Source organism: Panthera onca, chromosome B3 (genome assembly GCF_046562875.1).
Source record: "Panthera onca isolate mPanOnc1 chromosome B3, mPanOnc1 haplotype 2, whole genome shotgun sequence".
Taxonomy (NCBI): domain Eukaryota; kingdom Metazoa; phylum Chordata; class Mammalia; order Carnivora; family Felidae; genus Panthera; species Panthera onca.
Genome location: NC_138344.1, coordinates 42,719,862 through 42,744,367, shown reverse-complemented (window position 1 = coordinate 42,744,367; position 24,506 = coordinate 42,719,862). Strand labels below are relative to the sequence as shown.

Below are 24,506 nucleotides of genomic sequence, written 5' to 3'. Positions count from 1 at the left end.
TCTCTCTCTCCCTTTGAAAAAGCAAGCTGACGGGGCACCTGGGTGGCTCAGTCGGTCAGGCATCCAACTTCAGCTCAGGTCATGATTTTGTGGTTTGTGGGTTGGAGCCCCATGTCAGGCTCTGTGCTGATAACTCAGAGCCTGGAGCCTGCTTCGGATTCTGGGTCTCCCTCTCTCTCTGCCCCTCCCCTGCTCACACTCTGTCTCTCTCTCAAAAATAATAAACATTTAAAAAATTAAAAAGAAAAAAAGGAAAAGCAAGCTGCCATCTTGTGGGCCATGTTAAGAAGCCCATCTGGCAAGGAAATGAAATGAAATGATGAGCTAAGGAGCACCCTCTACCCAACAGCCAACAAGAAATTGGGAGTCCTACATCCCACAGGCATAAGGAACTAAAATCTGCCAACAAAAGCAGATCCTTCATCAGTGACACCCCAGATGAAACCAGTTTCAGCCAACATCTTCATGGAAATATTTTGAGACCATAAGCAGAGATCTCAGGTAACAAGCTATACCTGAACTTCTGACTCACAGAAACTCTGAGATAATTGTGCATTGCTTTAAGTCACCGGCTTTAAGCCACAGAAAACTACTTCACACGGCTGTACCCTGAGTAAGGGCCTCAGCCATGGAGCACTGAAGAGGCACAGGTAGCTAAACCCCTGAAAGAAACTCCATAGGCTGGCCAAGGAATGAGAAAATGAAGTCCATGAAAACCAGAGAAGATGAGGGAAATACCAGGGGCAGAAGAGCCAGGGAATGGATTATCTCTTAATTCTGTGTATGAACCTGCACAAATTTCAGTCTAACCCAAGCTCCCCGTGTATGAAAGTGACCTAAACAAAGGGGCAAAGATATAAAGACCTGCACAAGTCTCCAACTAACTCCTCTACTATTCATGTACAAAATGGACCCAAACCAATGACATATCCAGCATGGAGCCTGACACAGGGCTCAATCTCATGGCATTGAGATCATGACCTGAGCCAAAAGCAAGAGTTGGACACTTCAGTGACTGAGCCACCCAGGTGCTGGGTATGGATCCAATGGTCAGATAACCTCAATGCTGAAACCAGCAGAGAACCGTTATAGTTTCTGCTAGATGATATGAAAGGAAAGACACTTGAAATGACTAAAAAGATTAGAACTTTCAGTAGAGAAATGGGAACTATAAAAAGGAACTCAATATGAGTTTTAGACCTGAAAAACATATTATTTGAAGGAAAAACTCCGAGGATGGGCTCAACAGTAAAATAGGGATGATAGAGAAAAATATAATCTTGAAGACGTACCAATAGAAATAATCCAATTCAAAGAACAGAGAGTAAAAAGATTGATTAAAAAAATGAACAAAGCCTCAGAGATTTGTGGCGTATCAAAAGGTCTCATATATATGTATATATGTATATATGTACACATTTGTGTGTATGTGTATAAAACTTGAATCCAAGAAGGAAAGAAGAAATCTAGACCAAAAATTATTTCAACACAGGTTTGAATTACACAGCTCCACTTATACATAGATTTTTTTCTATATATGTACAGTGCCATAAATATATTGTCCTTATGATTTTCTTAAGAACATTTTCTTTTCCCTAGCTTACTTTGAGAGTACAGTATAGAATACATATAACATAAAAAATATGTGTTAACCAACTGTTGATGTTATCAATAAGGCTTCTGGTCAACAGCAGACTATTAGTGGTTACCTTTTGGGGGAGTCTAAAGTTAATGAAGATTTTTTACAGTGTAGGGGGTCCCTAACTCCTGTATTGTTCAAGGGTCGGCTGTGTGTGAGTGTGTGTGTGTGTGTGTATAAAACTGGGAGTCCTAGACAGAAAAAAGAAAGGAATGTGATCAAAAATTATTTGAGGAAATAATGGCTGAAACATCTCATATTTTGGTAAATCTAATGGTCAATTCTCAGTCCTCAGCTCAGTTGACCAATCAGATGCATCTGTCACATATGATCACTCCCTCTTGCTTGCAATTCTTTCTTCACTTGACTTTGAGGATATTAGTCATAGAGCTTCCCAACTACATCCCTGGCAACTCCTCCATGATCAACTTTGTTGATTCTCATCTCTCTGACCTGTAACAATAGAATGCTTTGGGTCTTTGGAGTACTCCCCTAGCTACTCTAATTTCCGAGGTGATCTCATCTGATGTCACGGCTTTAAATACCATCTATGTACTGACAACTCCGAAATGTATATACCTAGCACAGATTTCTCTTCTCAACTATAAATTTATGTATCCAACTGTCTACTCCATACATCCACAACTTTATTTAAAAGATAGCTGAACTTAATAGGTCCCAAACTGAATTCTTCATCTCTCCCACCTCACCCAAGCTTATTCTATCCAGACTTCCCGATCTCATTTCACGGAAACTTCATCTTTCCAACTGCGACAGGCCAAAATCTCTAAAGTCATCTCCAATTTCTCTGTTATAACCCGTATCTAATCAGTTGGGAAATATTAGCTCTATGTTCAAATTCTATCCAGAATCTGACCTTTTCTCATCACCTCCATTGCAACCACTCTCAGCCATTATCTCTCACCTCAAATATTTCAACAGCATCCTAACTGATCTCCCTATTTTCACCCTTGTTCTCCTTTTTACACAAAAGAGCAGACTGAGTGAATTTTAAAACATAAGTTAGACTGTATCATTCCATTCTCAAAATGGCTCCCTAATTCAGAGTAAAGGTCAAATTCACACAATTACTTGTAAGACCCTAACAATCTGGCACCCTCTCCAACTCCCATAAGCACCCCTCCTACTCCTCCACTATGTTCCACTCTGACCTTGCTAACGACCACTCTCCTCTCTCTCACCACTCAGTTAGTTCCGTGAGTGAACCAGATAGTCACCTCAAAACTTTTCAGCTTGCTATATTCTTTCTGTCTGGTACACTTTTCCCTCAGAAAGCATTCTGGTTGATTCCCTCACATTCTTCAGGTGTTTGCTTAAATGTTTCCTTCTTAGTGAGGCTTTCCGTGACCACCCTATTTAAAATTGCAACCCTCATCATCATTACTGCCTGGCCCCAGTGATATATTCCTTTTCTGTATGCCCTTCAACTTTATTTTTATTTATGTTTTTATTATCTTTCTTTCTACTAGAATGTAAGTAAGGGATTTTTGTTCTGTTAATTTCTGTATGCTAATACAGATGATGATGATGATGAATGAAAAAAAATCACTTATTTACTAATTACTATGTGCCAAGCACTCAGTAGTCTAAGTGCTTTACATGGATTATCATGTACTCCTCAAAGTAACCCTGTGATGTACATACTATGAATTAATCCTATTTTACAAATCAGGAAACTGAGGCAATGAGAGATGAAAGAGCTAGCCCAAGATCATGCAAGTAGGCAAAGCTGGGATTAGAATCTAGACCATCTGACTCCAGAGTCCACACTCTTAACCATGATGCTAGTAAAATAGGCACTCAATGAGTACTTACTAAGTAAATGAATGAATAGGCGTGTGCTTTAATCCCATTTAAAAATGTGGGGCACCAGGGCAACTCAGTCAGTTAAGCGTCCAACTTCGGCCCAGGTCACGATCTCATGGCTTGTGGGCTTGTGGGTTCAAGCACTGCGTTGGGCTCTGTGCTGACAGTTCAGAGCCTGGAGCCTGCTTCAGATTCTGTGTGTGTGTGTCTCTCCCTGCCCCTCCCCCAATCCCTCTCTCTCTCTCTCTCTCTCTCAAAAATAAACGTAAAAAATTTTTTTTTGAATATGAGTATGTGTACAGAGATCTATAAATATCAAAAAGACTAAAAAATATACAAAAAATTATCAACTGTAGGTATATTCAGTGTGAGATAATAGCTGTTTCTATTTTATTTCTTTGTATATCTTTATTTCCTAACTTTCCTACAGTGAGTTGTATTGTACTTGCAATTTATTTTTTTTTAATTATCAAAAATGTCATGTTACAGAATAGGATTGACATGGAACAATGGAGACATGCCATTATTGGTAGGATATGCCAAGTGGGATAAGTCGGCATGAATTGTGAAATATAAACAGACTGATTCCAATTATGGTAAAAAAGAAAAGAAGTAAGAGAAGGAGAGAAGAAGGAAGGGAAAGAAGAAGGAAGGAAGGGAGGGAGGGAAAAGGAAACAAGGCAAAGACAAAGTGAAGGGACGGGGGATAAAGAGCAAACTTAAGTCAGCACTTAGGCATGGGAGAAAAACTGCAAGACTGTGTGTCAAAATGTTAACAGCAGCATTCTGTGTTGCTAGGATTACAGACAACTTTTATTTACTTTCTTTTGGGGAGTTTCAAATTTTTTGTCATAAAATTAAAATTTTGGGGCACCTGGGTAGCTCAGTCGGTTAGGTGTCCAACTTGGGCTCAGGCCATGATCTCACTGTCTGTGAGTTCGAGCCCCACGTCAGGCTCCGTGCTGACAGCTCAGAGCCTGGAGCCTACGTTGGATTCTGTGTCTCTCTCATTCTCTCTGCACCTCCCCACTTGCGCTCTGTCTCTCTCTCAAAAATAAAATAAAAACATTAAAAAAAATTTTTTAGAAATTAAAACTTTTTGCCCTTTCATGTTAATGTGTTCTTTCCAATGTTCCAATTTTTTCTCCTGAGACCAAATGAAGGCACGAAAACTCAACCTTTATACTTGAATAAATCCCCTGAAACCTAAGACTTCCTGATCTTAAGTTTACAGGAGTAATAGTAACATGTTTAAAACACAAAATGAGCAAATAAAAATTATTACCTCAACTTGTGCTTGTTGCCTTGCTAAAATTATGTTAAAAACATCTAGAGTCTTCTCCAAATCCTATAAAATACAAAGAGACACTTGTAAACAAGAAAAATGGCATTAGATTAAAAAAATTTTTATTCTAAGATTTCTAGGCTTATCCAGTCCATGAATAAACAGTAATTGTGATCTCATGTAAGTGTAAGTATAAAAATACAATATGAAAGTAAGAATTTTAATAAGATCATTACAGATACAAGAATATTTAGGAGAGAGGCTTCTTTTAGGTATTATCCTTATGGTTCTTACTTCTGACTCACTCTAGTCTATAGTATTTTATAACGATTGTACTATAAAACACAAAATTTAAGAATGCAAAATTCTATAAATCCACAAGAAGCTAAAGTAGAAAATGACTTGGGGAATTTAAATAAAAGTATGTAAGAATCTAATATGTATTGGTGACCTGTGTATTAGGTATTCTATGTGCTATTTCATGCAATTCTCAGAACTCTGTAAGACAGATCCTGTTTCCATTTTATACATGAGAACATCAGACCTCAGATTCTGAGAAACTTGATCCTTTTTCTAATATATAATATTAATGATTCTCATGTATTTCAGAATAATGGGAACTCAATTAATTCTTTACATTATGAATTTGTGGCAGAAGTAGTCATATAATCAAGACCAGATGATATTAAGCAACTTATATACTCAGAGTCGTGTTTCTCTATTTTTCCAAAGGGATTCCTATTTTAAGCAATAAGAGCTATTTTTTTTTATAAATAATATTTTGAGCTCCTAAAAAAAGCCAGTAACAAAACTAATAACATATATCTAGCTAATAATAAATATATATTTGAACAGCTCTGCTACTAATTTTCTAAACATTATTATAAAAAAACCAAGCCATTTCTCCCAATAGTTTCTAGTAACCACATTTTATCTGACATTAGGATGGAAAAGAAAGATTTGTTTAAAGAAGAAAAAACTGAAAAAAAAACTCTGCATTTTTTCAAAAAAGATCAGTCCTATTCTTCCTAAAATTATATTTTATATTTATAATTTAGAAAAATTAACACTGAAGGATGATTTAACAAGTAATAGCTTTCACTAATACATGCAAAATATACCTGAATTTGTTTCTGTATTTCTTCTGGGACTTTAGTCTGGGTTAGCTTACTTTTGTAGGCACTTTTATAACTCTTGAGCAACTGCCTGTGTTTTTTTATGTTACTCCATGACCACATCTGTGTGTACCTTCTTATATGAACTTCAAGAACAGAATCAATTGCATATTTCCACCTGCAAATCAAATTTTAATGTACATTTGAATACAAAGGTTTAAGAAAAAAAGCAGGAAAATGGCTTTGACTTTTGGATCTACACTGTTACATTTTTGTGTTCTTATTAACCATTCTCCTATAAGAGCTCAGCAATAACATTTCAATTGTCCAGTACAATTCTCTGACATAAACAGATTACAAAATGAGCAAACAACTCCAAGAAGAGGGTATGTCAAAGCAAAAGCATAAAGACACAAAATGACATGTTATGCAAAATGAATACTATCCCAATATGGTTCTAACATTGAGCCCAGGGACAATAAGACCAAAAAATGATTAAAGTCTTAATGCTAAGTGGAAAATTCAGTAATACTCTAAAAGCAAGAGTACAAGAGAATGTGTTTACAAAAAATTAACAAAGACATAATACAAAAGATATCCTTTTCATGTCTAATAAAGAAAAAAAGTGGTTTCATCACATGGCTTTAAAGGTCTCTTAAATCTGAGAGTTCCTAACTCTATTACATATTTCTCAAAAAAAAAAAAAAAAATTCTAACTTACCATTGTCGACCATTGGTATGAAGTGGTAAATAAGGCTTATATTTTCTGTAAGGGGCATTTCTAGCCATATAATCCAATGACTCCAAAAGGTCAATCATACTTAAGTACTATTAAAACAAAAATACAGTTATAATTATTACATTTCACACATGGATAAACACCATATTTTATTATATTTTCAGTCTCGTAAGACTCCAACTTCCTTGAAATAATGACGATCATGGTTGCTTGTTAATATATTTCATCAAATTGGGGCACCTGGGTGGCTCAGTCGGTTAAGCGTCCGACTCTTGATTTTGGCTCAGATCATGATATTACATTTCATGGGTTCCAGTCACTGAACCAGCTACACGCTGACAGCATGGAGCCTGCTTGGGATCCTCTCTCTCTCCCTCTCTCTCTGCCCCTCCCCTGCTCATGCTCTCTCTCAAGATAAACTTTAAAATATACGCTATATATATGTGTGTGTGTATATATATGTACATATATATGTATATACGTATATACACATACACACACATATACATATATATTATATATGTATATAAAATATATATATTTCATCAAACTTAAGACACCATCAATTGTAAGTTGTAACATAATTTTTAAGTTCCACTATAAAAAGAAAAAAAAAACAATGCTGCCAATTAAAACTGACATACCATCCATAATAATAATACATCCTATATTCAAATATGCTAAAGTGTAAGATAAAGGCACATCTTAGAAACAACCAAACACACTATCTATAACTAGTGACCTGGAACATGATTGTTCCTAAAACTACATATTTTCCTCTGGACCATCATTTCAGCATTGACTATCTATGAGCTGATTTGAAAATGGCTCCAGAAAATCATTATATAGCTAAAGCAAGATAAACGTATTTAATTGTCCATCTTATCACCAATACAACTCTGCAAGTACCAGGTAAGCAATTCAAATGAAGGGAAACACACACACACAACATGACTGTAGATAAGATAAAGAAAGGGGCAAATCTAGCTATTTCTTCTGTTTTTCTTAACACATTTTTACCAATTGGTTACCACATGGTTATTCACCACTTACAGTATGGATAGTCCGAACTTACATGTATTGTAAGTTTAAAATACACCCTAGATTTCAAAGACTTAGGAAAAACAAAAGGATGCAAAATATCTTAATGTTTTATACTGATTAAAATACACCCTAGATTTCAAAGACTTAGGAAAAACAAAAGGATGTAAAATATCTTAACAATGTTTTACACTGATTACATGCAGAAATGATAATATTTCAGGTATGCTAGCTTAAATGGAATGTTACTAATTTTACTAATTTCATCTTTTCTTTTTACTTTGCTAATGTAACAACTAGAAAATCTTAAACTAATTTTAAATTACATTAAAATTTTAAATTAAATTTTAAATTACATATACAACCTGAATGACAGTTATCCCCTCCTTATCCACAGGAAACATGTTCTAAGACCCCAAGCGGATGCCTGAAACCACGGATAGTACTGAACCCTACATATGCTATGCTTTTCCTTTACACATATACTTCTAATAAAGTTTAATTTATAAATTAGGCACAACAAGAGATTAACAACAATAATAGAAGAGAATAATTATAACAAGATGCTGTAATAAAAGTTAAGTGAATGTGGTGTGTGTTTCTCTCTCAAAATATCCTATTGTTCTGCATTCACTCTTCCTCTTATGATAAAATGCCTAATGATGATACAAAGTGAGGTGAATGATACAGGCACTGTGACATAGAACTGGGACACTAGTGACCTTCTGATGATACATCAGAAGAAAGGTCATCTGCTTGGAGACCACAGTTGACCCGTGTAAGCAAAACCAAGGAGAAGGAAACCGTGGAGAAGGGGAGACTACTGTACATTCTTATTGGACTGCACTGAGCTAAAAGTCATTTAGCTAAATAAATCCCTGGTCCTCCCTTCATTTTCAGTTCTCCAGGTCTGCTACCCAAACTCCCCGTGCATGTAACCAAATGAGAAACAAATGATGGAAGAAAAAGCTGCCAACATAAGCTATTCTAAAAATTAAGTAGACAATATTTAATACGAATATGTCTATTAAAATTTGAGGAAGAAAAAACACATTAAAATCTTCCATCATTTAAATAGGAATAACGTCATTTTCTATAACTTGGTAAGGTACTCTACCAAGAAGGAAAAGATCACATAAAATGAAGGAAATATTTTTTTAATTTGATATTTATTTTCTTAAAAAAAAAATACACACACACACACGTGTAAATATATAAAAGAACCACCAGAGCATTGGAGAGGAGCATCAGAGAAGGAATAATCACAAAGGACAAATGAAGTTGAGATTCAAAGCTTATCAAAGCTAGAAATGTCCGCCTGAATCCTACCTGAGGTTTAGTCAATTCAACAGCAATATTCTGTACTTCTATGTTCCCGTCAAGTTTGGGTGTTTTCAGCTCTGTTTCCGCATAAGGATTCATGAAGAGCTTTGCAGAAGCTGATATTGGCTGGAAAACTTTCATCACATGGGAAGACATAAGATATGTTTATAAGCCTTTACAAATGAACAACTATAAATAATTATGAAAACACTATTCTGAAAGTACAGAAAAATGACTAAAATATGTAAAAAATGTAACAAAAAACACTACCAAAAAATATTTAAGCATCTACTTATCTGCATAACATTGACTATAAGTTAAATGGGGATCTCTAAGGAGGAAATTGTACTCCTATGCTTCTAAGTAAAAATGCACAAAATAGTAGACCATCTACTCTTGGTTATTCTGGCTATATAAAATTAGGCTTCTCTTCCTTACTATGAGACATTTAATGATTTTATTATTCATTAAAAATATTATACAAGGCAGGAAACAAAATTTGATTATTTGTCTTAATCAATGGCAGAATTTAGAACAGAATCATGAATGAAATTCATATTACCAAGAAAAAAATTGCTTACCACTTTACAATTTTCAAAATTATCATTACATATACAATCTTAGAATCAAATAAAGAAAATATTCCTGAAGTTAAGAACCAGCATGAAAAGGCATATTAGGGAAGATGACAGGGCAAAGTAATATATTTAACTGTGAACAGTATCGAAGTTAGATAAATTGTGATATCGTACAGCATTTACAATTGCATACGATTGTATAAAATTTTTAACTTATTTAAAGGTTATTTACAAGTGGAGGATACCACTTATAAATGAGGTTGTAGATTTCTCTAAAATAGTTCTTTCACGTATGAAACTAAACACTTTCATCTGAAAACATCATTATCATTAAATGGAGAGGTCTATGAACATAAAGAGAAAGTGCCAACTCTTACATCATGGCAGTCAGCTATAAAATATGAAGAAAACGAGAGTAAACCACAGTAATATAGAATATGCAAGAAGATGAGCATGAAAGCTCAGCACAAACACAAAGGGGTGTACTAAATTTAACACAAAACAAAATAAAAGCCTCTTTAGAATGAAACTAAAATGGAGAAAACAGCATAAATAAATAAACAGGCTCGTTTGTTATAGGGCTATTGAAAAATAAGTAAAGGTGAGGGTGCCGAGAATTAGAAAAGCCCAGTTAGAAAATCTCTATGGGGGCACCTGGAGGACTCAGTAGGTTAAGTGTCTGACTCTTAGTTTTGGCTCAGGTCATGACCTCACGGTTCATGGGATCAAGCCCCATGTTGGGCTCTGTACTGACAGTGCAGAGCCTGCTTGGGATTCTCTCTCTCTCGCTCTCTCTCTTTCTGTCCTTCCCCTGCTCACACACACACAGTCTCTGTCTTTCTCTTTCTCTCAAAATAAACAAACAAATAAATAAATAACTCTAGAATCGTTGGTTTGTCATAACACTGCAATAGTGACATGGTAGGGTTGACCATGAGAATACCAAAATCTCAGAAACTGAGTTATTAAACAAAGAAAACCTAATGCCCCAAACAAACGTGATAACAAGGTAAAAAGAAAACAGGGAGGTCAAGGGTGTTTAGTCATTGGGAATGAACTACAGATGTACTTCCCTCCTCTCTCTTACTCTCCCGTGGTATGTATATGTCACAACCTATTCCTAAACACTTAGGTATAATCCAAATAGGCTATATTATAAAACTAAAATATAAAATCCATACTTTTGTCTTGTCAAAGTAACTTTACCACAAAAAGTATATTATGGCAGAGTATTTAAATCTACGCTTTCTATAATATGAAGTAAAACTTTTACCATTACTTACTATATTGATGATTTGCAGGTATATTGCTACTTGTAAGAATTCCACTTTTCAGCTGATCCTAAACAAAAATTTGAGGATGAGAATGAAAAGAAATACACACATATTCATCTACACATGGGGGGGAAATTTTGTTCTTAAATCAGTATCTTTATTTTCCTCTTTTTAATTAGTAGTCCACAAGAAAAGCACACTGAGCATTATTTATGGGTATATTTCTTAGAAAAAATATAAAAGTAGATAATTTTTTAAAATTCTAAGTATCTAGGTTGCCTGGGTGGCTCAGTCGCTGAAGCATCTGATTTCAGCTCAAGTCATGATCTGGCAGTTCATGGGTTCCAGCCCCGCATCAGGCTCTGTGCTGACAGCCTGCTTTGGATTCTGTGTCTCCCTCTTTCTCTGCCCCTCCCCCACTCACGCTCCGCTCTGCCTCTCTCTCTCAAAAATAAATACCATTAAATCAATGAAAAATAAAATAAAATAAAATTCTAAATATTTAAAAATGTTATAGTATTATGTTCCCCTCTGACTAAAAAAGAAACAACAACTGGGGGGGGGGGGGGGGGGGGGGCAGGGAGGTGCCTGGATGGCCCAGTTGGTTAAGCATCAGACTTGGGCTCAGGTCATGATCTCACGGTTCATGGGTTCCGGAGCCGCATCGGGCTCTGTGCTGACAGCTCAGAGCCTGGAGCCTGCTTCCGATTCTGTGTCTCCCTCTCTCTCTGCCCCTCCCCCATTCATGCTCTGTCTCTCTCTCTCAAAAATAAATAAACATTAAAAAAATTTTTTTTAAAAAAACAAACATCCATGAACTGAGATCTTAAACACTTTCTAGACAAAGGCAAATTATTTGCTACAATATCTTTCTGAGAAATAAGAGAATCTTGTAATTAAAGTTCAGAAAATTCAACTGTTCTTCCTTTTCCCTCTTAGTAAATAAAAATGACTAAGACTAACTTAGCACACTGAAGTTTTGAATTGACCTTTCACTGTTCAGGAAATCATCATCACAAATGTTTACAACATTTGCTAAGGTCAACTACACTTCAATTAAAAAAAAGTGCTAAGAAGATGTTCTTTAGCTCTGAAAGGTATCATCTTTCCTTACAATACTCTTCAAGTAATCGTTCTGACATGAAACACCACAATGTAACCAGAATGCCATCAAAATGTGAGTGTAAAAAACCGGAAATGAAGTTTTAATGTAATAGCATAGGTTATTATTTCACTGTGTAGTGAATGGTTTCACAAAGATCTTCAAAAATACCAGTTTATTTTTTGAAGTTTATTTATTTTAAATAAAAATTTAAAAAAAAAGAGTGGATTCCAAAAACTGTGTTTCACAATTCTGGTATAGTTAAATACAACTTAAACAAAAGACTATATCCTGTTCTCCTTCAGCAGTTCTTATGTTAAAAAAAGTTTAGGGAGTGTAGTGAGCTCTTCAGGCATAAACTGAAATTACCAAGATCTGTTCCTTCGATCCCTGGTAAGACATGCCACAGTTTACATTCCAGTAGGCACTAAGACTATCAAGTCGTACAAGCTGTAAAAGAAAAATCAAAGAGGTCAAGCAACTAACACATTAAAATTATGAAGCAATATTAAAAGATTATTCTCATATTCACCCTAACATTATCCAATTGCCATTTTGAGCTTTTAAAGAAAAAACTTAAGCAAATATGGGGAAAACATAATCATGTTATTCATGGACTTTATTATTAACCTTAGCATTTGGTAAATTGTGCTTCCGGCAACACTATTTCCAAGGAAATTCGTTCATTCAGTTATCAAATATTAATTGATAATTTACGATTTAACAGGCCTTGTACATGTTTTGTTGAATAAGAAAGACATGATTCCACCAATGGACAGGAATGGCTGTTTAGAGGGAGGGGTGAGGGGAGGAGAATCTAGAACAACAAGGTGGGGAAAGCTACAAATTCACAATGTTTATTAGCATATTTAAAGTATTGTGAAGTCCTGTGGTTTAAAACAAAATGAAACATACTGTTTAATTATGTACAGCTTAGTACTTCCATCAGTAATCTTGACCAGAGAATATTTTTTCTATAAATCTAATATCTCAATTACCTAATGCTCCACAAAATACATTTGGAAAATATTAATTTTTCTGATTCCTTTTGCTAGGGGAAGAACCTAAACCTCAGAAAAGGTAAGTGATCACAGAAGGTCACACAGTAAGCAGAGCCAAAACCAGGCCCTACACTTCAGTCACTCTTCAATGGCACATTGGGCTCCATCAAGGTTTCAAAAAAAATATGTTAAGTGTGTGTTCCTACAAAAATAATAACAAATTCTTAATCCAGTCTAATACCTTGTATATAATTTTTTCTGCTTCATTTAATATGCATGGAGTCCAATGTTCATTTGCAGTCTAAAAGAAATAAAGAATAACTGTGAAACATAGTATATATATCATAAAACATTTATATGTATAAACTATTAAATATTATTTAATATTATTAAATAATTATTAAATATATTTATATATTTTAAATATTTAATATTTAAATATTAAATAATTATTTAATAATTATTAAAATATTTATAAACTATGTCAAAATAACTTAGACAAAAGAAAACACATCTGGCTAATGTTCACTACTGTTACCTGTTCCCTTACATATCTATTTGACAAAATCAAAGGAATGGTGAAAATAGAATTGAGGAGGTTCTAATTTAACCGAGTTCATTCATCCAGAAAATTAGAGTTGCTATTTGTCTAAACTATGTGTCTGTGTGGAAGGAATTGGATATGAATAAATGACTAAAAAAAAAAAAAAAAAGCTAGCCTATGAGATAGTGAATAAGAAGGCCCATATTCTTTTAAAAGATCAAATAAATAGTTCTTGCAAAATAGGAAGAAAACCACGAGAATATGGAAATCACAGCATGACCGTGTTTCTAGAAAGTCAGCATAGTCAGTTAAGGCCAAATGCCACCATGAGATAAACTAAAACTAATTTATTGAGCAGTCAGGGCATTACTGATGGACTTGTCAAGAACAATTTCAGAGGCACAGCAGAGTCAGTACATTGGGTAGTGAGTCAGCAGGCAGTAAGGAAACAAAGATGGTAAAGGTAGAGAATTCTCTCAGAAAGTTAGAAAGAGGCAAAAGAGAAGGCAGCGGTTAGATGGGGCCTAAGTGGGGTGGGAGAAGGTTCAGGAGGCCCTTTTAATTTTATTGTAAAAGACCTGAGGGGCACCTGGCTGGCTCAGTCCAAAGAGTGTGTGACTCTTAAACTCAGGGTCATGAGTTCAAGCCCCATGTTGGGGGTAGAGATTACTTAAAAAAAAAAAATTAAAAAAATTTTAAAGGGGCGCCTGGGTGGCTCAGTCAGTTAAGCGGCCGACTTCGGCTCAGCTCATGATCTCACGGTCCGTGAGTTCGAGCTCCGCGTCGGGCTCTGTGCTGACAGCTCAGAGCCTGAAGCCTGTTTCCGATTCTGTGTCTCCCTCTCTCTGACCCTCCCCCCTTCATGCTCTGTCTCTCTCTGTCTCAAAAATAAATAAAAGTTAAAAAAAAAAATTTAAAAAAATCTTAAAAAAAAACATTTCCACAGTGTTGCAAATGGCAAGATTTCATTTTTTTCATTGCCAAGCAATACTGCATTGTATATGTATATACCACATCTTCTTTATCCATTCAATCAAGTGATGGACATTTGGGCTCTGGGTGTTTTATGTAAGTAATGAATCACAGGAAATCTACTCCCAAAGCCAAGAGCACACCATATACACTGTATGTTAGCTAACTTGAAAATAAATTATATTAAAAAAATTTTTTTTAATTTTAAAAACTGCAAAATTAAAGAAACAAACAAAAAAAAAAACCACCCAGACTTGCATGTGTTTAAATGCTTACAGGAAGGAGTGGAAGGAGGGGAAAGGGTGGGGAGGAAGAGAGTTGAAGCTTTAGGAAAAAGAAAATTTATGGAAAGAAAGAAAGAAGTGATGAAAGGAGGCAGAGAGAGAGGAAGGAAAAAAGCTCCTAAGGACATGGAGAAGATGGGATCCAGATCAGAGGTGGGAAGATCACCTTAAATATAAGAGTTCAATTGTAACTGGAAAGATGGAAAAAAGGATTGGTATGGATACAGAAAGAGCTAAGTTTGGGATTATTGTTGTTATTAAAGTCAGTGTAATAGTTGAAGCAAAAAATTACTGAGCCAGACATGTCCCAAATGCTTTACACAAACTATTTCCTTTAATCATCACAAAAACTCTAAAATAAAAGTACTATTTTATCAGTGAATGAATGAAGGTTAGACAGAAGGAGACCATCACGGTAACCAGTAAAATAATGTTTCAGGTGTTCTAATAAAATATAATAGGGGGTGTAAAAGAAGAACAATAAATTCTAAGAGGAAACTGAGAAAGGAATTGGAAAGACAAGGTAATATCTAACATAAGAATTAAAACCTGAACAGGATCGTCAAGGAGACAAAGAGAAGAAAGTAATACAGGCAAAGAAAACGGTATGAAGAGTCTGAGCAAAGATATAGAGAATCAAACAACAGTATACACTAAGGAAACTACATATCATTTGTATGCACTAGTGGGCCTCTTTATCAGTCAATGGGAAATACATGACTAAATTGTATTTTGTGTTTTGTCGGTTAGAAGCTCAACGTAAAATACTGTGCTCATTTATGACTAATATTGTTAGTCTAGTTTTTCTGGAGCAATTATCTCTAGTCTCTGTTATTGTAGATTTCATTTTTCATCAAGAGCTACTTAAAATTCATCTTGGAAAGAAGCAGAGGTAAACAGTATAATAAACAGTAGCTTCCTTAGTTCCCTTAAATTTGTTCATCCAGGTTTTCTGTTTTGTTTTTTTCCCCCCAAGGTTTCTGCTTTGGTCTTCAATTTGATGTATATCTCTGTTTCTCCATATGGAAATATTATTCTTAAGGCCTCAATGGAACCATGTCCTTTTTTCTGTTTCTCCCCTTCTCTTTCATTTTGCTTCCTCTTCTTTCTTCACTAAGGCCCTCTCCATATAACTAATGAGAAGACAAATATGTACCCAGCATGATTTACTCACTGTCCTTAACTTTAAACCATTTTTCCTACCATAGAGTTGTCCAAAGAAAATAGAGGGAAAAATGTCCAACGTGAATATACACACTATTTACCTTTCAAGATCTTTAGAAGAAAAGCAAACTGCATTATAAAATACTTAACCAAAATAAACTACCTTATATACATCTCAATGTAATACACTTGTACATATACACATTTCTAAGCTATTTGGAAATTCCACCTGCCTATACCAAGGATGAGAACATGACTCTATAAAAATTTGCCTTCCCCTATCTTCCCACATGTTTAAGATATAGCTTTTAATTCTTTAACAATGTTTGATATTGGTATCTTGATATTCATTAAATTCAAAGACACATCGAAATAGAGAATGTGATAACAGCATCACTATAAATTTTGAACTTCTAGAAAAGTTGTAAAAAAAATTACACATAAAAACAAAATAGCTGTTTGTATCAACAGTTGGTTTTAGCAATTCACCCTGTGACATGGCAATATTTTACACGTAATTGTAAACTTTAAATTGTAAATAAGGCCAACATTACCAATAGACTGAGTTCTCCCAGTGTGACACCAAATGAAAGAGGCTGCTTTGGATCAGTGACCTATCAAAAAAGAAAAGATGGCATGAAAATATACTGATGGTAAAAGTGAAGCCATGCTCCAGTCTGTACAGTAGGCAACATAGGGCAATTAGTATGCAAGTAAGTCACACAATCCAAATGGATTTGTGGGAAAAAAAGAAGAGAAAAAGGCAGTAACATGGCTAGGATTACCCATATTTTGTAGGCATGATATGAATACGATACTTTCCCAGTGAAACCCTTTTCTTATGAAGTGAACTCTTTTCTCACTAACTAGATTCTTGTCTAAATAGTGAAAAAGAGACAGTCTCTTTAGGTCTACTATTAAAGATGTTCTTCAAAGATAAAGAAAACAAGATGTCATGGATAATAACCGCGCCACTAAACTACTTTTAACACTTAGAAATGTGAACTGTCTCGTTAAGCCTTTAACATTCTTAACTTTTCAAAACTGCTTTGTTAGGAAAGGCCCAAGACTCTTAACATACTCTCTTAACCTGTTAAACTTTTGTTCTATTCCTGATCTTCGATACATAAGTTATATTGACACACCATGCTTACGCTGTACCACAATGTGTACAATGTCATTGTCTTAGACATCACAGGGATGTCCAAAAGTCATACAGGGTGGTTGGCCATGAAAGAAACTAGGGAAACCAGAGAGAGAAGAAAAAACATACTGTTTTAAGTCATCCAACAGGGACTCCAGAGTGTAGTCACATAGACCCTTCGCAAATGCAGGAAAAATGCATGCTCTGGAATAACTAAGAAGCACAAATCGCTCTGGGAGCTTAGTTTTTTATTATCTTCCTTTGTTTCCACGCTCATCCTTATACCTCAGACAACCAGCTCAAGATAGCTTGCAGCTATTTCAGAATAAAACATAACTCCTCACTTGCTAAAGCACCACCCACAAACTACTATCATCCAGTGAGCATCTTTATGATACATTATTATACTTTCCCTACTCCCCACTTCCTAAACTCTATTTTTCATTATCCTAAATACAATAATTAAGGTAATAACATTGAAAGAGGAATGATACAAGGAAGATCCCTTTGCACTTTTTAGTTCTTTTCCTCTTAGACCTTTTTAATCTATCTTGTCAGTGACACCAACTTAAACATTATTGATGTTACTTATCCCACTCCTGTGCATCTCTGTATATTTTTTTTATTAAAAAGAGAGAAATAATGTGCCTTTCTAATTGTACTTGCACAGTAAAAAAGCTTAGTTAAAGCTCAAACTGAGGTTCACATTCATCAATACGCCATTAGTTTCAATAATAACTCTCACTTCCATGATGTGTTGAGGTGATTTATATTCCTAAGTTTGTTTAAACAAGGGCACTGATGACTTAGGTTTTTTAGACATTTGTTAACAAAATTCAGTTTAATGACTACCTAAAACCAAAAGGTAAAGTCAAAATAAGATGGAGATAGTGTATCTTGCAAAACTACAAGTACGTATTACTAAAACTGAAGTTCTATAAGGAATCTGTGAGAAAAAGAAAAGTTCTATATACGTCAGTACTGCTTTAATTAAATCCAAACCTTAAGTTATTAAAAACAAAAAAGAATACAAACTCATTTTTAAAAGAGATGGAATAGCATTTCCATCATCTTAGGTAAGTGAAAAAATTCAAGGTTATTTTACATAATTTTCAAACTTTAAAATAAAACTAAATATATTACTTTTAGAAAGGGGTATACAGTGGTTTTATATTTATACACATAAATGCCTAATGAAAGAAGTGTAACACAGGAAAGATATGGTAGTATATTCATCAGAAAAAAAAATCATGGATTTAGAATCTGGTACGGATAACCCATATCTAAACAAATCAATAATTAGTATCATAAAATACACAATTATTAGCTTCACCTCAATAAGTTTAAATTACTTACATCATCTTCATATTTAATGTGAATGTCTGTGATTTTTACTTGTACGTTTTTAATTACTTGGGTTGCCAATTTTTCCAAAAATGTATCCTTTTTGGCTTCTTTTGCCTTATCTATAAAAAACAGAAAAATACAAGGTCAAGAATTGAAATTCTCACATACTTCACTATCAAATGACCAAAGCATAGCAAAGGCACTACTCAACAGAAAGGACAGCCTATTCTGGTGTCCTTGTTTTATTTTAGATTTATTTTAGACTTTAATATGTGTTTCCAAGTTAAAACTTATTTTTGAAGTTATGGAGTATCTAACATTCATTTTACCTTTGAAGACAGAAATCAAGTGGCGATGTGTACAAATAACACATGGCATAAAAACTACTTTTACCTACCTTTCGAGCGATCAAGACTTTTAAAAGGTTTCTTAAAATGTTTTTTGTGCTTTTTACGTTTACGTCCTTCTCAGTGGAAGCATTTTAGTGAGAAAAGGATAAAATTCAAGTTAGGAGACTAGAGGACAGAAAGAAAAACAAGAGAATTCTTCCTAACAGCAAATTCTGGTACAGTTCGCTTTATTTCTATTCTAAACTGACCTGCTATTTCAATACAAACAGAAATTCATAAACCTCCTTAGTCTAGAATAACCTCCTTTAATCTAACAAATAACTTGGCAAGTACAATTATACAAAAATTAGGCAAATATCCATACACAAAGTGCTTTAAATATTTTTGACTCTTCAATTAAAGTTTAACTTTAATTTCAAGGTTATCAAAATACTGGAAATGTAACAATGACCGAATATAAAACTTTCAGGGAAAGGTTTTCACAAATATATGGTAGGGACACAGGAACACAAATGAAATGAATGGTTAGGTTGGTGACAGGCAACTTCCTCTGGATGATACACCTCACAAGCAAAACCCCTGAACGACTTAAGGATACAAAGAACCCCCAAAGAGAAGAATGTACATTGAACTGTACTTTGAAATTGGCTTAGTAATTAATTCCTTTAAAACCTCATCCTCTTTAACTGGCACTGCTTCACTTTTATGGCATTAAGCAACACCCATCTGATCCAAGTTACACACCTTTATACTCAACTTCCTACTAGACATCATCTCTAGTCTGCACTCTTAAAGTGGTCTCCGTATGGTCTCGCTTGCCTCTAGTCTCCACACTACCTCCAAAATAAACATCCTCGTAGGGTGCCACTAGACTAATACCTTCTACAATGCCATTCACAGCCTGTTAATCCCCTACTCAAAATTCTTTTTTAAGGCTCTCTGCAGCCCGGCAGACAAAATGAAAAAGTGTTTGCATGACACAAAGGTCCTTTCAAGATCTGACCCCTAGCTCCTTGTGCCGTTCTATCTCCTCTACTCATGCTTGCGCTGGATACTTCAGAAACACTATTCTTACCTAACAAAACAAGCCTAACTTTCTAACGGCTAATGCTTCTCTCTTATATGAATCATTCCCAGAACTTCCCTGAAGTTCTTCACCAGGCAAACTCCTGGGAGGCTCCCAAATCCCAGATCCCCTAAGGCCTTCTTCAACTATTCCAAGCAGCTCCAGGGCCATCTACCTCTGCACCTTTACATAGACTTCCACTAAGCAGTGATTATACTGTAATTGAAATGTTTACACAACTGTCTTGCCACTAGGCAGGAATCTTCATTAGGACAGGAATTATCCTAATATGTAGGCACACAGCACATGATAGGCATCTGTTCAAATGAGTCAAAAAATCCACATCTGAACATTGTAATAAAATATATAAACCCAGCTCAGGTTATATATATAGCATTTGAGAAAATACACATGAAATTTAGCTTGAAATCTTAAAACTGTTCTTCCTTGAGGTGCCTGGGTGGCTCAGTGAGTTAAGTGTCTTGACTTTGGCTCAGGTCATGATCTCACAGTTAGTTGAGTTTAAGCCCCGCATCAGGCTCTGTGCTGACAGAGAACTCAGAGCCTGGAGCCCACTACGGATTGTGTATGTCTCCCTCTCTCTCTCTGCTCCTCCCCTACTCACACACTCTCTCTGTCTCTCTCTCTGTCTCTCAAAAATAAATAAACATTAAAAAAATTAATAACTAAATAAAATTGTTCTTGATATTTTAGAGCAAATTGTCCTGCCACTATAAAAACAAAGAACCAGGGGCGCCTGGGTGGCTCAGTTGGTTGGGCGTCCGACTTCGGCTCAGGTCATGATCTTACAGTTCTTGAGTTCGAGCCCCGCGTCATGCTCTGTGCGGACAGCTCAGAGCCTGGAGCCTGCCTCGGATTCTGTGTCTCCCTCTCCCTCTCTGCCCCTACACAGCTTGCACTCTGTCTGTCCCTCTCTCAAAAATAAACAAACATTTAAAAAAATTAAAAAAACAAAAAAACCCCAAAGAACCAAATCCTGGATTCCAAGAATAAAACCCTAAGTTTCAAGACGAAAATATTTAATAAATACATAAATAATCTGGACCTTGTTATTACCAGTATTTCTTGCCATAATGATGGTCCCTAAGTCTTTTTCATTCATAAATTAAACATCTAGAAACAGACTGAGTTCTCAAAGAAGTATTACTTAAAAAGAAACAAGAAAGACAAAACTACCCCCACTTGACTAGAACAGCTTTCAGAGACAGTTTCAGCTTCTGGGTTTAGATACTACTGTAACTCACTCTTCTTACCTTACCTTATTATCTTCCTGGCTTCACAACTGTTTTAGCCTCTTGTTTCATCTTTATTTGATCCCAGTGTTAGAAAGTTTCTATTTAATCTGATGAATACTAAATTTATGATTCTCAATCACTCTCTAAATTGGTCCTCAAATATTTTGGTCTTGGGGCACCTTTTACACACTTACTTGAGAACCTTTCAAAGCTTTTTATTAGTGTAGGTTACAACTACTGATATTTGCCAGAGTGGAAATCAAAACTGAGCAATTTTTTAAAAATGTTTAATTCACTTTTTAAAAACTACTATGCAATAGCATTGATAACACATGTTTATGAAAAATAACCATATTTTCCAAACAAAAAATTGTAGTGAAAAGAGTAGCATTGTTTTACAATCTTACAAATCTCTTAATGTCTGGCTTGGCAGAAGACAGCTAGATTCACATACCTCCTTCTGCCTTTGATCCGCTGAAATATGTTGTTTAAATTGAAGCATAAGAAGAAAATCTGAACTAACCACATACACGTGCAACAAAAACAAACAAACAAAAAAGGGTGGAACATCTTCATGGTCTTTTCATGTAAATACGGATACTATACCCAAACTCAACAAGTGGTAGTTTCTTAAAGGTTAATTCCATTTTGGAATCTGAAACTCTATCAATTTTTTCATCCAAATTAAATTAAATTGGTTACCTTCCACTTTAAATGGATCTTTTACACATACCTGAATTTTTTTATCACTCATTGATAATAAGGAAATATTGCTTCATTGAATTATGCAGATCTTCTCAATGTTGAGTGATTTCATTATTTACCATCAAAAATCCCATTTGTTAGTACCCCTGCCAATCTCATCAAAAAGTCTTTAAGTACTGGGAAGCTGCCAAACTCCAGGTGGCAAATACAAGTTTTCCAAAATTCTAATTTTTGCTCAAAAGCTAAAATCTTATTATTAGCAACAAATATCATGAGTTGATTTTTGTTGAAGTGTCTACCAAACACCCAAATCTGAATAATAACAGTCTGTCAATCACTCTTCCACGTAAAATGATTTTCCAGGAAAAAAGCAACTAGTTCAGCTGACAATTTAAACAATGCGCAAGTATTTTTCCTTAAGACAATTATTCTACGTTAAGTGCTTCATACATACTTCTGCCTTTGTCACACAAAAAATTAAAGACACATAGTCAAGAGCTTAAGTTGATTCAAATTAAATTTTTTCTATTCCATCAATAACAGTTTTAAGTAATACTGGGGCTCTCTTCCTTTTGTTTCATCTTATTTTTTACTGTGAGTACATGGTAGTGAACAATAGAATGGCAACCAGTCAAGTTTGGTGCCACTGCCTTGATTCATGCTGAGGCAGCCGCAATTTTACACAACACTGCTTCTTCATCATCAGCACCAGTGTTGGCACAGTAAAAAATCAAATATTGTTTTAGTATTATTTATTACGAAAACAGTTTTGATGGTTTGGGAACTATTGCTCTGGAATAACTTTTTAAATGACATCAAATGGGGAAGGAATATACACTCAGAAAGTAGAAAGATGAAATGATCATGAAGTATACATTAAGTCCCACCCAAATGAATGAAGATATCATCACCAAATTAACTATTCTCATTTCAGAATCATCAATATTCTAGGACTAGTTTTTTATCCAGGTTAATGTAGTGTTTTTGAAAAGTAAACTCTGAATCAATTACATTTTCCTTTATAGTGATTGATCACTGTCTGGTTTTTTGGGGGGGAGGTGGTGTTTTGTTTGTTTGTTTGATCATCAATATTGTCCAATGATTTTGTTATGACTTGAACGGGCCACTGGAATTCATTTGTACCTTGGAGGCAGATAACTCCTAGTAGGATCAGAAAACACTGCTCCGAGAGACTGTAGAAAGTTGGTCTAATCATAACAAAATTAAAAAGTGAGCCATGAGTACTTCCTGACTATCTTTTATATTAAACAAAGTAACTGCAAGGCAAATTAGCATAGTCAGTCACATTTGCTAAAGGGGCAAATTTTATTAAAAGAGAAATGCCTTTCAAGACCATTTCACTCAATGCTGTGATATCTGCAATGCAAATTCTTCTTCCATTTGGCAAATGAACCCAAATATTAAACAAGTTTCTAGCTGTAGAATTCTAACCTAATGCTTATTGTTTATGTTTTGAGTACACACCTCACTTGCCATTCAATCGATACAAATTTTAAGTGTGACTAAGTTAATATAATAAACTCCTATAAAATTACAGAAAATATAATTAAACATGTCAAATTAATTTGTAAATTATCAGAATTATTATTTTAACATACTTGATCAATTCCCTACCAAATAAAAGAATCCTATTGTAAATGCTAAAGCAGTCAGCCTTCAAATCTGCCTTTTGTGGAGCCTCAAATTTCAGTATGCTGTGTAAGACAATGGTCTACATTGGTCTCTGGAGCTCCTACGGAGGTAAAGCAAATCAGGGAGGATATGAAGGACGCCAGACGGACACCTCTTATCAAGGCTCTAAATAAAGTCCCACACAGTAAAATAGGTTCCATTTTCTTGCTTTTTACAAATCTGAAAACTACTACTATAGGAGAGAACTTGCCCAGCTGAGAAACTACTATATGACAGAGTCCACAAGGCAATCCAGATGTGAAAGTTGTCTACAGACCAAACTGTAAGCTCCACAAGGACAGCTCATGTTTGTTTTACCCCATGAACATTCAGGCATCCAGCACGGTGCCTGCCATGTGAATACACTAAATATTTAGTGAATGAACAAATGGCTACAGAAGGTTGGGAAATGGAAATGATGGTAAAGGAGAAAAACCTGAATTACATTTCCATATTTTCTTAAAAAAAAAAAAAAAGGCATGTCATCAAATGGGCTCCATTAAATGTTCAAGAGTAGATAAGAATATAATTTTTTATATAACTAAATAAAATTAACCATGCATACCCACCAGGCTTGATGTCCTTGTAAACAAAGTTTTCCAAGCCATATATGAACTCCCCTGAATGTGCCCCTGCATCCGCATGGCAGCAATAACCAGAATGCAAAGCATTTAAAAGACACTTTAATTTCACATGTAAAATATGTCTAAACTTAATTCAAAGAATTAGAAATCATGTGACAGAAGAAGTGAAATGCAGTGACACCAAAACAATCTATTTCTAAGGAAGTATTCACAGTGACACCATTTCCATTATTTCAACATACAAACTTTATTATCATAATACTGTAACAAAATTTCTTAGTAATTAAAATTGTAAGAATTAACCATTTCAAATTAAGCAAAGCAGACAAATTATCACTAATATCTCACTGAATTGTTTGAAATTTTCCAACAGAGCAAAAATCAGATATTTTGGTTCCCTTTTTGCCTACTGTTTTTGCCCATTTGCAGAACGCAATATTGAGAGATATTTACACTAACTTCAGAGTCAACTAA

At 34.8% G+C, this 24,506-nt stretch overlaps 1 protein-coding gene across 4 annotated transcripts in view; it reads right to left on the bottom strand.

Annotated features, from left to right (window-relative positions):
• Positions 1-24,506, bottom strand: part of VPS13C (vacuolar protein sorting 13 homolog C) — a 192,745-nt gene that overhangs the window by 140,271 nt on the left and 27,968 nt on the right. For 2 of the 4 annotated variants that reach the window (XR_013556316.2, XM_078448671.2), the window contains exons 6-16: positions 24,018-24,080; positions 18,777-18,842; positions 18,389-18,498; positions 16,443-16,502; positions 13,166-13,225; positions 12,293-12,373; positions 10,831-10,888; positions 8,976-9,103; positions 6,588-6,694; positions 5,873-6,044; positions 4,752-4,814 (exon numbers count right to left, since the gene is read on the bottom strand). Coding sequence is in view for 2 of the 4 variants with exons in the window: in XM_078448671.2 (XP_078304797.2) it covers positions 4,752-4,814; positions 5,873-6,044; positions 6,588-6,694; positions 8,976-9,103; positions 10,831-10,888; positions 12,293-12,373; positions 13,166-13,225; positions 16,443-16,502; positions 18,389-18,498; positions 18,777-18,842; positions 24,018-24,080 (968 nt within the window). In the remaining 2 variants the exon portion in view is untranslated. The remainder of the gene's footprint in view (positions 1-4,751; positions 4,815-5,872; positions 6,045-6,587; positions 6,695-8,975; positions 9,104-10,830; positions 10,889-12,292; positions 12,374-13,165; positions 13,226-16,442; positions 16,503-18,388; positions 18,499-18,776; positions 18,843-24,017; positions 24,081-24,506) is intronic. The other 2 variants (XR_013556317.2, XM_078448672.2) reach the window with 1 other exon arrangement.